Below are 14,886 nucleotides of genomic sequence, written 5' to 3'. Positions count from 1 at the left end.
AGATACGCCGTCGTATCTCTTCTGTGAATCTGGCCCTCTGTATTTAAGGCTGATTTTGTAAATTGACTTTGTAATTTATATCGTACCACGAAAGTCCGTATTGCCTCTACAATATCCAATTTTTCTATATAATGGGACGAAGGTACTTAAATTTTTTCTTATCAAGTAGTGTTTTTTTTCATATACCTAGAAGTGGAAGAGCAGCCAGCGCAGTCAGGACTGCGTGGTGATCTAGTGACAGCAGCTCTAGCAGTGGAGTGGTTGGGCAGGTTCTACGGGGCACTCGCTACAATGTCTGGGCTACCATTATGCAGTCCTCAGACCCAGGATCTGGGATAAGGGCCTGGTATGGCTTTTTGGGGAACTCCCCATTTTTTTTCTGTCATAGCAACCAGTGACTTGTGGCCCCTGATATCTTAGCAACCATTGATGCAATGGGTTTGATAGGACACAGGCAGTCAGCTCACACAGCATTTGTGGTTTCCAGGATGCAAGTAGCACAGTGAGAAGTTGTCAATTTAGTGGCAGTAGTAACTTCCTGCTCCTGTAGCAGATGGAGACTCATATATAGATCAAGAGAGCACACATTATGATAAACTGACTTGAGGTGAGCTACTGGACTCACATTGACTGAAATTAATTCTGCTAGCTGCATATTTATATAGCATGGACGTATTACTCAGCATTTTACATAAAGCCATGCACGTAAGGTCTTCTCTCCAAAGAAACTCACAGTCTAATGTTTCTATTGCACTCAAACTTAGACCAGTTCATGAGAGAGACAGTTAACCCTAACAATTACATTCTGCATCCTGGTCACATCCACAAAGGCCTCGTACACACGATAGGTTAACCAGAGGACAACGGTCTGAAGGACCGTTGTCATAGGTTAACCTATGTAGCTGACTGATGGTCCGTCGTGTCTACACACCATCAGTTAAAAAAACGATCGTGTCAGAATGCGGTGATGTAAAACACAACGACGTGCTGAAAAAAATGAAGTTCAATGCTTCCAAGCATGCGTCGACTTGATTCTGAGCATGCGTGGATTTTTAACCGATGGTTGTGCCTACTAACGATCGTTTTTTTCCCATCGGTTAGGAATCCATAGGTTAATTTGAAAGCAAGTTGGCTTTTTTTAACCTATGGTTAAATAACCTATGGGGCCCACACACGATCGGTTTGGACCGATGAAAACGGTCCATCAGACTGTTGTCCTCTGGTTAACCTATCGTGTGTATGAGGCCAAAGAGGATACCACCACAGGACAGGAGGTGAATCTGCTGGCTGTGTTTGCCAGTGAACACTTGGAATTAAGAATATGTCCTCTTTACTGGGAGCTTCTCAATTAAATTATCAGTGTTTTCGGATTGAGGGAGGAAACCCATTCAAAACAGTGAAAACACTTAAACTCCATGTTGATATTGTGTCTGGTGGGATTAATACTGAGGACATGTAAAAGCATGACGAGAGCCTTAAACTCTGTGGTGCATGTAACAGGTAAATATTTTCCACACTACATAATAAAATACAGAGGAAGTAAAAGTAATTTAAAATATTTAGAGTCTCCAGAAACAATATGTATAAAACCTTTCAATTTTAGGGATCCTCATGAGCAATGGGGAGAGATGGAAGACGCTGCGTCGATTTTCCCTGACAACGATGAGAAATTTTGGGATGGGGAAGAGGAGTGTGGAGGAGAGAATTCAGGAGGAAGCTCTGTGTCTCAGGGACAGATTTATGAAGATCAAAGGTAGGTGAAGATAATGCTGAATTATTACAATGATAACCCTAAGTGCCAGTTCACACAGGGGCGACCTGTCAGGCGACTTAGCCGCCTGATAAGTCGAACTCCATGCATTGCAATGGAACCGTTCTATTAGGAGCGTCTCAAGTTGCTCCAACTTAGAAAAAGGTTCTTGTGCTTTGGGGCGACTTCTGAGCAGCGTGCTTTGACCTCTTTACAGAAGTCATTTTGCAAGCCGCGTGGAATTCGCCCTGTACGGGGCGACATTCAATGCCGGACGAGAGTCGGGCGACTTTGAAGCCGCCCCTGTGTAATCTGGCACTAAACCTACTTTTACATGAAATTACCTAATCTATTGATCTAAACTATTTATTTACTAACACCATTTCCAAAGATCCCTACTGCTAGGCTGGTGTGGCAGTATAATCTGATATGGCAATTTTATCAACTGGGATGTAATGTGTTATTAAAAAAAAATCTGAAGATTGATGGTGGCTGTAATATGTAAATGAGTAGAGTGGCCAGACTGCATAGTCTTAACAGCCCTTTTGGAATAAAACACATCCCCAAACTCACAGCTATGGTCTTGGGTAGGGTTGTCCCGATACCGATACCAGTATCGGTATCGGGACCGATACCAAGTATTAGCGGGAGTACTCGTACCTGATGCCAAAATAGAATCCCCCCCCCTGCCGCCGCAACCGCCGCCATCGTGTGTCGAAAAGCCGCTGCCGCTGCCGCGTTAATCACCGCGGCGCGGGGAACATTACAGTCAGCTTTCGTTTGAATAGTTTTTTTCCCTGCCGTGCATAGACACTCCCCCTTGGACGGATCTGTCCAATCGCGAGCAAGGGGGAGTGTCTCTATACACAGCATATGTTTGGGGACATGGCTGCATATGTTTGGGGATATGGCTGCATATGTTTGGGGACATGGCTGCATATGTTTGGGGACATGGCTGCATATGTTTGGGGACATGGCTGCATATGTTGGGGGACATGGCTGCATATGTTTGGGACATGGCTGCATATGTTTGGGACATGGCTGCATATGTTTGGGGACATGGCTGCATATGTGGGGGACATGGCTGCATTTGGGGACACATTTAAAAAAAAGTATCGGTATTCGGTATCGGCGAGTACATAAAAAAAAGTATCGGTACTTGTACTCAGTCCTAAAAAAGTGGTATCGGGACAACCCTAGTCTTGGGTGACAGTCAATATATCAGCTTTTCTGGAAAACGTAAGCAAACATCAGGAAAAGCATTATTAACTAACCAAGTCTGCAACTAAAATATAAAAAATATTATAAATTTCTTCAGCTTTAAAGTGGAACTTCAACCTAACTTTGAGCTAGATATTGCATGGCTTGACACGCAACCAAGACAGACACTTTCTGAGAGAGCTCTAGTACCATGGGGGAAGAAAATCCACTGTAAAAGGGCTTTCTAGAGCTTCCAAATGGTGAAAATACACTCACATTGAAGCACAACTTACACAATGTTCTGATCCCGGCAAGGGGAGGTTTCTTCCCTGAGCTCGCATGCACTCCTCACAGGATCCAGCGTTGAGCACACACAAAGGCACTGATAACTCATCCTTCCTAGATCCGATGCAAAAAAATCCAAAAATGTTAGACTTACAAAGCATTGCCACAGACATCAAAACCACTCTATTTTAGGCCATAGTGGCCCTTAAGTAGGATATCTCCCTCAGTGGCAGTGAGGCCTGCTATTGTTGAACAAACCATGTTTCGCCATGAGGACACCATATTGGAGCTCCAACACATTTCTACCCACCACGACTTACAACTCACTGAAATTTAAGCGGCTGTGCCCCAGCCAATCAGGAGAAGAGTCATGGAAGGCCGAGGTCATCGTGGACATTGCTGGATAGAGAAGGAGCTCAGTGTAAGTGTTTGGGGGTGCTGGGGGCCTGCTACACACAGATGGGTTTTTATCTTAATGCAGAAAATGAATTAAGATTAAAAACATTTTGCCTCTACACCTTTAACTCCTTTAAGCAATACATACAGTATACATCATTCAAAAAATAAGTGATGCCACTGTCTCCCAACACATTTAGATTGCTATACAATCTTCATCAGAGGAAGATAGAGGTACCTGCATGAAGGAATATTGAAAGATGTATGTGATCTTTATAAATAATAAATTCCTGAATCATATATTACTTACACAACCAACCATAAATAGACCATATGAGTCATTCAATATTCGCCTTAGTGAAATCCTGAGGTCCAAATAGACCCAAACATCAAACCCACAGTATTCTGGGTGTCATGTACCTATTTGTCTTTGAACCAGGATGTTCCTAGTCCCACAGCTGCAGTCTTACCTGCTGTGCCACGGAGGAGCTCTGGAGTTATGGCAATGTTCTCTCAGTTTGATTCATTACCTTGGACTCACTCCCCCCCCCCCCCCCTGCTGCCAGCTGTGAACAATGTACAATCAAAGCAGCCCATAAATAGCAGCACTTCCTGTCTCTCAGGGCACTGTTATTCTGGGAGGAGGTCACATGACGTCCTCCCAGAACGCTGGGCCGCATAGCGGTTAGTGTTGCTCACGAATATTCGTATTGCTAATATTCGGCTCGAATATGGCATATTCGAGTATTCGCGATATATTTCGAATTTCGCGGTGAATATTCGCGATTCCGAATATTCGCATTTTTTCAATTTTATTTTTAAAACAGATCACATCCTATCGACGTCTAAAAGCATTGCTGGTATGATTAGAGACCCTGGGCCGAGTAGCTAAGCTGAGGAGATCCTTTTATGTTGCCGAATATAAAAAAAAAAAAATTGTGAATTTTCGCTAATGCGAATGCGAAAATGATTGCGAATTTTCGATAACTGTGGTAGGAGAACTCTGATTGTCTCTGATGCAAAAGGGGGGGGGGCTTTGTGTATGTTTCTGTTATGAATATTTGTATGTTTGATATAATTTTTTTTTGTAAGAAGGAAAAAATTGCGCGTACCTGAAAAAAAGGGGAGAATACAGCAGCAACTCAAAAATGTTATACAACATAAATTAATACAAGACAGAAAATGGAGTCGCTCTACAAGAATAAAAAATATGTCTAGTGACAAGACATGTGGGCAAATTATAAAATAAGCAAGCGCAAATAACTTGTGAAATACACAGTGAAACAAATATATAAAGAAATATAGTCCCAATAATAGAAAAATAATCTTTCATAAAAATGTCTTTGATATGTGAAGTGAAAAAAAGTCCAAAGCATGCAGCATGAACGTGTTCAATCTTCAAGGTGTTTGATTGACAAACGGCTGTGACAGATGGATAGAGTAAAGAATCACCACCAATGCAAAACACTTTTTATTTTCTATTGTAAAATATCAAGAATATTCTGAGCCAATCAGAGTGCTCCTTCCGCATTTGCCGAATATTCGCAATTATTTTGTATTGTAAAATATCAAGAATATTCTGAGCCAATCAGAGTGCTCCTTCCGCATTTGCCGAATATTCGCAATTATTTTGTATTGTAAAATATCAAGAATATTCTGAGCCAATCAGAGTGCTCCTTCCGCATTTGCCGAATATTTGCAATTATTTTGTATTGTAAAATATCACGAATATTCTGAGCCAATCAGAGTGCTCCTACAGCATTTGTCGAAATTGCGCAGTAAATATCGCATTCGCATTTTGCGAAATTTCGAAAAAATATCAAGAATATTCTGAGCCAATCAGAGTGCTCCTACCGCAGTTATCGAAATTTCGCAATTATTTTCGCATTCGCAATAGCGAAAATTCGCAATCATTTCATTTCGATAAAATATCACGAATATTCGAATTTAGCGAATATATCTGGAATATTCGACTATATATTCGAGATATATCGCGAAATCGAATATGGCGTATTCTGCTCAACACTAATAGCGGTTTGATCTGTCACTGGCTTTATTTACCGGAGAGTGTCATGCGATCGTTGTGACCAATTTACAGCAGATTACATGACAATTGTAAACAATGAGTGGCTTCCTTTCATGCCATCTATTGTATACAATTGTGTTACTATCTGTGATTGGTCACAGTGATCACATGGTACACACAGGCAAATCACAGCTAATCACAGCAAACGACATTTAATGAACCAGTTCTTCTGTCTGTAACTCCACACAGTAATGCAAGGCTTTCTCCCTGGTGTGGAGTGTCATGCTCGCCCCCTCCCTTGAGGGGGGAGGGGGTGAGCAGGAGAGTCAGGATGCCTACTAACACACAGTTCCTTTCTCTATTTGCAACGTAGAGAGTGTCCTGACTCTCCTGCTCACCCCTCCCCCTCAAGGGAGGGGGCGAGCACGACACTCCACACCAGGGAGAAAGCCTTGCATTACTGTGTGGAGTTACAGACAGAAGAACAGGAAGTGAGGATTTCTCAGAAGAAATAAGAACATTTAAAAGCAAAATGGAAGGATGAGGTAAGTGAAGGAGGTCTGCACTAAGGTAAAGGAAGCTATTTAGGAAAACATTTTTTTACCTTTACAACCCCTTTAATTTATGAAGTTAGATCATTTATTTCACAAATTGTATAACAAAAACAAAGGAGAAAAAAAAGGCCACAGCAGATACTCACATGTTACCTGTGTAAATGAGTATAACGTTCCAAATCCTGGCAGGAGCAAATAATAACAATGCATTCCACTGAGGCTAATGATCTAAAGGAAATGGTTCAATGTGTGTTGGTCCTCACCCTGAAAATCTTGAAAAAAATGCATTATCTTAGTTTCTGAAATTTTGGAAATAAATAATCTTTCTTCATAAATTTAGACCACAATGTATTCTGCTACATTACTTCTGTGAAAATAACCAGAATCAGTGTATACTATTTATTATATATATGTTATAGAGTCCACAAATGTTGGTATATATCTGAAAATTGATCAATACTGATGTACTGAATGACTAGCTCATTTCTTGAAGCCCTAAAATGCCAGGACAGTACAAATATCCCCCAGATGACCCCTTTTTGGAAAGTAGACAGTCCAAGGTATTTAGTAAGAGGCATGGTGGATTTTTCTAAGTTGTAATTTTTTTGTCATAATTTTTGTTTGGGGAAATTAATATATATATATATATATATATATATATATATATATATATATATATATATATATATATATATATATTGTACATACTGTCACCAGTGAAGTACAGTGTCATCATATAACTGATGTGGCGGTGATCAGGGACACTGATTAGTGGCAGTACAAAAAAAAGTTATATATTTTTTTTCCTTTTTTTTACAATTTTTTTGAGACTGCAGTGATGGGCACTGATGGGGCTCCACTGATGAGACTGCAGTAATAAGACTGCACTGATGGTAAAGAAGGGCTCTGATGGTAAAGGGGGACTTTAAAGGTAAAGGTTTTTTCAACCAGTAATCACTGGTGAGAAATTGAGTTTAAAACTGCACTGCCCAATTTCTCACAGTAAGACAAGTACTACATGTAATCAAACAGCACTCTTTTTTTTCTATCTTTTAGAATTTTAGAAGTAAAAAAATGCTGTTAGCTGACAAAGATGGCATCTCCTTTGATCATGTAGCACTGACCTGACTGTGAGAAATTGGACAGTGCAGTTTTAAACCCAATTTTATACAGTCACTCCTTGCTGACACCATCACGATGGTCCCTTTCACACAGCAGGTCCAATCAGGTCTGTCTGACAGTTTTTCAGGCAGACCAGATGGGAAGGTCCATGCATCCCTATAAACAGGCGGATGTAAACACTCTATTTTACCACACCCTCTTTAACCACTTCAGCCATGGAATGTTTTACCCCCTAATGACCAGGCCATTTTTTGTGGTACAGCACTGTTACTTTAGCTGACAATTGCGCAGTCGTGCGACGCTGTACCCAAATAAAATTGATGTCCTTTCTTTTCCTACAAATACATTTATTTTTGTGGTATTTGATCGCCTTTGTGGTTTTTATTTTTTGCTCTATAAACAAAAAAAAAGACCGTCGGTTTTGAAAAAAAATATGGCCCGGATTCACAAAGCACTTGCGCCGACGTATCTCGAGATACGCCACGTAAGTGCAAATGTGTGCCGTCGTATCTGTGCGCCGGACCCACAAACTAAGATACGCATAAAAATAGGCTTCATCCCGCCGACGTAACTTGCCTACACCGGCGTAGCGTGGGCGCACATTTAGGCTGGACGCATGTGGCGCTCCCATTGATTTTCTATTCAAATATGCAAATGAGGAAAATACGGGGATTCACGAACGTACGTGCGCCTGACGCAGGCAGGTTACGTTCACGCCGTAGGCATTGATCCGGCGTAGTTTAGGCAGTTGTTTCGACGTGGTTGTGAGCATGCGCAGAGGGATGCGTCCACGTCCCGGCGCATGCGCAGTTCGTGATACGTATGTGTCTGGCGCTCGGACCATCATTTGCATGGGGTCACGCCTCATTTGCATGGCTCACGCTCACTTACACCTACGCCGACTTGCGCCTTCGAAACCCAGCGCAGTTTGGGAGAACTGGCTTTGTGAATTCCATGCTTGCCTCTTTGCGCTGCGTCGACGTAGCGTATATTATTTGCGCTATGGCGGCGTAATGTGCGCCCGCTCTCTGTGAATCCGGGCCTATATATATATATATATATATATATATTATTTTTTTTCCTGCTATAACACATTCCCAATAAAAAAAAATCGCATTTCTTCATCAATTTAGGCCAATATATATTCTGCTACATATTTTTGGTAAAAAAACAAAACAATAAGCGTATATTAATTGGTTTGCGCAAAAGTTATAGTGGAAACAATGGAAGAAACTGCGTTAGAAGTGCTAAAAGGAAAGAACAACTGCAAAACTAAGTCGCAGCTTATTAAGTTGGGAGTACAGAAAAAACATAGAAAGAAAATTAAATCGCCCTGACCCCCTAACCATGTGGCATGGGTATTGATTTGAGGAATTCAATCACCAAAATTATAAATACCAAAACCAGGCTAGTAATAAACTAATATGTGACTAGTAACATAGGTAATAATAAAACTGATATATACAATGTTATAGATGCATCAGTTACAGTATTTGCAAACAATCTCATGCCGGTTAATAGAATTAAAAATATATTGATGACCAATAAGTGAAAAATAAAAATAGAAAAAACTAAATGATATAGTCCATAAGTGCTTGAATAATTAAACAACAGATGATGAACACCAGTGCTCTGTGCAGAAATTCATAGGCTGATGAATCATAGGCTGTTACAATGATCAGTGCTAAGAATATGCACTGACATTGAACTAATGACACTGGCAGAGAAGGGGTTAACATCAGGGGTGATCAAGGGGTTAACTGTGTTTTCTGGGTGTGTTTTTCACACTTTTGCACTGCCGAGGCGTTTTGGCGGCGCTGCCCATTGATTTCAAAGGGAAGGGGCGCTTTAGGAGCGGTGTATACACTACTCCTAAAGCGCCTCAAAGAAGCTGCTTGCAGGACTTTTTTTGACGTCATGTCAGCGCAGCACCCCAGTGTGAAAGTACTCAGGTTTTCACACTGGGATTGCAGATGAGGATTTTTTCAGGCGCTTTACAGGCGCTATTTTTAGCGCTAAAGCACATGAAAAATGCCTACAGTGTGAAAGGGGTCTTATAGTGGAATCCTCCACAAGAATAGGCCAATGTTTCAGGATTTTTTTTTATTTCAACATGTTGACTCGTATATCATGTAATGGCACTCATGGGTGCTTCATTTGTGAGAATAGTGCCCTTCTTTTTGAAGAGCAATTGGTCTGGAGACTGTTTATTGTATACTTTTTGGAAGACCTTTTTTTTCTTTTTGGAATATCTGTTGACACATTGACAACTTTTAAGAAAGATATTGCTGGAATTCTTCTAATTGACTACAAGTGGGCATTTTTGATAAAACTGACCCATAGATATTTGTATACTTTGTAGAACCTTTTCCATCTCTAAGTCAGAAGCTCATAGCAGTCCACCTTGCCCATCCTGATCATCAAGAACATTGCATTAATGGTAGACTAACAAGTATTTTTTTTCTAAAATCAAAGATACCGTATTTATTGGTGTTTAACACACACTTTTCCCCCCTAAAAATAGGGGGCAAACCATGGGTGCGTGTTATACGCCGATAATGTACCTCGGAGGGGAAGGAGGGGGACGAGCGCCGCCGGAATTCAGAGCCGCCATCTCCTGTTATCTTCCTGCTCTCACATTACACACACAGTCCCACCTCCACTACCGGCATTGGATCAGTGTTCTGTCTATCACAGGAGCTGGTCCAATGCCGATGGCGGAGGCGGGACTGTGTATGTGACTGCCGACTGAGAGCCGAGTAAACAGGAGATGACGGTTCAATGATTTCCTTCACTGCATTGATGACAGATAATGAGGCGACAGATGGGCATCAATCAGGCTGCATTGATGGGAGTTGGCCGCAGATCATGCTGCAGATAGGAGCAGATCAGGCTGTAATGAGGCTGCAGATGGACGCAGATCAGGCTGCATTGAGGCTGCAGATGGGCACTAATCAGGCTGCATAGATGGGCACTGACCATTATTTTGGTGGAAAATTGTTTATTTAAAAAATATGTTTTTTCCCCAAAACTACCCTCTTAAAATGAAGGTGCGTGTTATAAGCCTGTGTGTGTTATACACTGATAAATACAGTATTTGTTATGTAAGCCGAGCAACCCCTGATAATCACTTAATGAACAATCTTTTACACTCTCTCATATACACTCAATTTTCGTCAGTCTCCGCCCCAGTTTCTGTGGGAAGCCTTCCTGGCACCCTGTTTGATGTTTGGTTCTATTTGGTCCCCAGGATTTTACCAAGGTGGATATTGAAGGACCCATATATGGTCTATTTCTCGTTGCTTGTCTAAGAAATATATGATTCAGGAATGTATCACTTATGAAGATCACATACATCTTTTGTTCGTATGCTTTTTAATATTCCTTCATGCAGGTACCTCTACCTGCCCCTGATGAAGATTTAATAGCAATTGAAATGTGTTGGGAAACTGTGGCACAGTATATTTTCAGAATGATGTATATGTATTGTTAATGCTTCCTTTTTAGGACTACATTGTATATGAAACTGTTTTGTGAACAATTAGAATGCTATGAATTTTGTTTTTATTTGATTGGTTTTATCACATTTGTATAATAAATTTCTATTTCTACATATATACTGTGGATATTTGGCTGCATTAAAATCCCATGGGAGATGTTCCACTTCTTGAAGTGCTAAATGGTTACAGTTTGGCATTTTAAAAACAAAATGACAAAGAAAAACAATAAAGTTAATTTCCTAAGGTAGTAAAGATTGTTCACTTAGCAAAATGATTGTATATCTAGCTTCACCTCATTCATTAAGCTATTAAAATGTGCTTTCCAATGTGAACATATTGTACTCTTTTAGTAAATCAACCCCACCTTGTTCAGGCCAGCTAATATTTTATTATTTATTGTTTACTCAAGGTCCTAATGCATCTGAAATAGTTTGTTAAATTTTGGATACTGATGTCTGGGATGAAAATGCTGATTGATTATGTTTGTGTAATAACAGATAAACCAATAAACCCAACTCATCTGCTAAAACTGTCTGTCTCTAATGTCATCTGCTCCATTGTATTCGGTGAGAGATTCGACTACGAAGACAAAAGGTTCATGGGCCTTCTGAAAAATATTCAAGACGTTGGGATCCTGGTAGGCTCCCGATTAGGACAGGTAAATCTATATCTATTGAAGAAGTGCCTGAGCCCCTGTGCTACTATGTGCACACATATGGATTGTGTAGTTAAAACCAAAAATTATAAGTTGAACCAAAAAGAAAAATAAGATAAAGAGAAAAAATAAAGTGAATATATGTGTCTGCTGCTGAATACCTGCTAGTGTCCTAATTGATTGTAAGCAGTGATAAAATATGACCTTCTGTTGGCTTCTTATTTCGGGTCACTAACTATTCTTATTCTACTGAATCTTAGTTCTGCCTTTGATACTGTAGACCACAATCTTTTACTCTCTCACCTTGAAATCATATTTGGAGTCTCAGTATTGGCTCTGAAATGGATTAAGTCATAGTTACATAGTAGGTGAGGTTGAAAAAAGACACAAGTCCATCTAGTCTAACCTACAGTATGTGTGTGCTTTAATGTCAGTATTACATTGTATATCCCTGTATGACCATTCAGGTGCTTATCTAATAGTTTTTTGAAACTATCAATGCTCCTTGCTTAAACCACCGCCTGTGGAAGGGAATTCCACATCCTTACCACTCTTACAGTAAAGTCATATCAATCTCACTAATCGCTGTAGCTTTGTTTCTCTTGGTGGATTCCAGTCTGACGTTGCTTTCGTCAAGTACGGTGTTCCTCAGGGCTCAATCTTGGGCCCCTTACTTTTTAGTATTTACATGTTTCCACTTGGCTAACTGCTTAGATCACACGGGCTCAATTATCACTTCGATGCTGATGACACACTAAATCGGATTATATTTTGGCTGTTTCTCTCCTATCCAACTGTATTTGTGATGTAAAAACTTGGATGGCCCATCATTTCCCTCAATTAAATTGTGACAAGACTGAAGGCATGCTTATTGGCACTCCCCATCAATTGTGTAAGGCCAGTCATAATAGCATATCTGTAGATGACACTGTAATTGAGGTTCAGTCTAAATTCAAAAATCTAGGGGGTGATATTTGATGCTAGTTTAACCTTTAAGCCACATGTACAAAATGTTGTCAGAACATCTTTTTTTTCCACTTGAGAAAAATTGCTCGGCTTTGTCCTATGCTATCATACACTGTAGCTGAAAAGCTGATCCATACATTTGTGTTCTTCCGTCTTGACTACTGCAATCTCTACTTACCTAAATCTGCTATAAATCAAGTTCAATATGTTCAAAATTCTCTAGCCAGAATTTTGACTAGGTCTGGTACAAGTGATCATATTACCCTTATCCTGGAGTCCTTGCACTGGCTACCCATCAGGTTTTACATATACTTTATGATCCTCTTGCTCACCTATAAGGCTCTTCATGGCTTGGCACCCCATTATCTCTCTGAACCTTTTCAACTTACTCCTCCCTCGCAACCTCCGCTCCTCAAATTCTGGTTTACTGTGTGTCCCTCCTACTCACCTACAATCAATGGGGGACATAGCCTTCTTCTGCTATGCTCAAAAACTCCAGCATTTACTTCCTAAGAACATCAGAGAGTCTTTGTGATGGATCCCCGTACTCAAGAGGCGTACGTCTGCCATATAAGCTTCCTTGCCCAGTACCAGCACGATTCAAGATCCCTCAGCTCATCCAGTCACTTGTCGAGACATTAGTGTAGGGTTAAGTATCATAAGACTGTTTATTCAAACACAGGCACAAATAGATATACACTCAGGGATAATCCCCCCTCTTTGCATAATTACACAGGGTGGGGTAAACTTTACCTCCTCTGGTAACATGACACACAGGTGTATTCAACTCTCCAACAGTAGACCATCATTGGGAGAGGTTTCTGGAGAAAACCCCCCTCCTCTCTTGCATCTAATCCACATACACATATACATCCCATAATACTTTGCTCCCAAGCCAGACAGAAACAATAGGATACAGTCACTTAACACATAACACCTTAAACTATTTAGCAACGGTCTTAGACATAAGGTGGAATTTATCTTCATTAATTTCTTGAGGAATGGTGTTTTAGAAATATTACTGTCCCAAATGAAAGAGCCCCTTCATTCTTTCAAGACAGACCACACATATAGGATAATAGGGGTAACATGAAATGTTGAGTCTGGAGTGGTTGTACGGTAAGTCTGGTTAGTGCAGACCCGACTGGGGTTCTCGGTCACCCTGTGCCCCTAATAGACACAGGGTAACTTACACATAAGATGGCCTGGGAAGCTAGACAAAGAGTTTCCAGAGCTCTCTAAGTTAAGCTGGGTTCCACAAGCCCCCCGCCCAAAGTGACTCCCGTCACAGTCATCTTTAAACTCATTCAAATCAAATCCATATTTTTTTCTTTAGACAAGCTTTAATTTAATTGTCCGGCGTTTCCCCTTGCGTCAGAGGGGGTGGGGTCACCCGCACATGTGATTGGTGGCCCCGCCCTCATCTATAAAAGAGCTGTCAAACGGGTCACGCGTCATTTGGCCAGGCGCCTCCTATGGAGGCTTTATCGTTCGTAGTGGCGGGATCGAGGCGGCTTTTTTTTCTCCGTATCGCTCGAGAATGGATTACATTGTTGGATTTCTTTTTCTTTTTTTCTTTTTAATAAAGGACTTGTCCCAAGCTGTCTCTTGTGTTTTTTTTTACATATGACACTTTTTTTGGTGAAATGGTAGGGGTACCCCTTTACCAATTCACGTAGGGGGGTCAGGATCTGGAGGTCCCCTTTGTTAAAGGGGGCTTCCAGATTCCAATAGGCCCCCCGCCCGCAGACCCTCACAACCACCGGGCAAGGGTTGTGGGGATGATGCCCTTGTCCCCATCAACATGGGGACATCCTCCCCATGTTGAGGGCATGTGGCCTGGTATGGTTCAGGAGGGGGGCATTCTCTTGTCCCCCCTCTTTTCCTGCAGCCTGCTAGGTTACGTGCTCAGATAAGGGTCTGGTATGGATTTTTGGGGGATCCCCACGCATTTTTTCTTTTTTGGTTCGGACCCATGCTGTTTTTTTCCAATTACTTTTATCTGTATTGCTGGGATACGACAATACATTATAGCCGCGAGTAGTTTTAAATTACTTTTTTTCCTTTAGAAATTTAATTTTGTGCAGGAACTTTTATAAGCATGGGAAACATGCGCTTCTTTACAGACATACTATAGACACCCCCCATGTACAAAATGTATAGGAATATTTCACTTTTATTGCTTCACTTTAAGCATTATTAAAATCACTGCTCCAGAGAAAAACATTTTTTAAAACTTTTTTTGCATTGATACATGTCCCCTGGGGCAGGATCCAGGTCCCCAAACCCTTTTTATGACAATAACTTGCATATTAACCTTTAGAATTCGCACTTTTGATTTTTCATGTTTGTGTCCCAAAGACTTTAACGGTGTTCGCGTGTTCAAACAAATTTTTTGCCTGTTTGCATGTTCTGCTGCGAACCAAACCAGG

The 14,886-nt window shown here is 40.9% G+C and overlaps 1 protein-coding gene across 1 annotated transcript in view; it reads left to right on the top strand.

Moving 5' to 3' along the window:
* LOC120913350 (cytochrome P450 2G1-like) overlaps positions 1–14,886 on the top strand; it is a 40,486-nt gene that overhangs the window by 12,915 nt on the left and 12,685 nt on the right. The window contains exons 3-4 of the mRNA XM_040323226.1: positions 1,604–1,753; positions 11,331–11,491. Coding sequence (XP_040179160.1) covers positions 1,604–1,753; positions 11,331–11,491 — 311 coding nt within the window. The remainder of the gene's footprint in view (positions 1–1,603; positions 1,754–11,330; positions 11,492–14,886) is intronic.

This window comes from Rana temporaria, chromosome 9 (genome assembly GCF_905171775.1).
Source record: "Rana temporaria chromosome 9, aRanTem1.1, whole genome shotgun sequence".
NCBI classification, from domain to species: domain Eukaryota; kingdom Metazoa; phylum Chordata; class Amphibia; order Anura; family Ranidae; genus Rana; species Rana temporaria.
The sequence above is the reverse complement of the archived record's forward strand: the minus strand, read 5'-3'. Positions and strand labels throughout refer to the sequence as shown.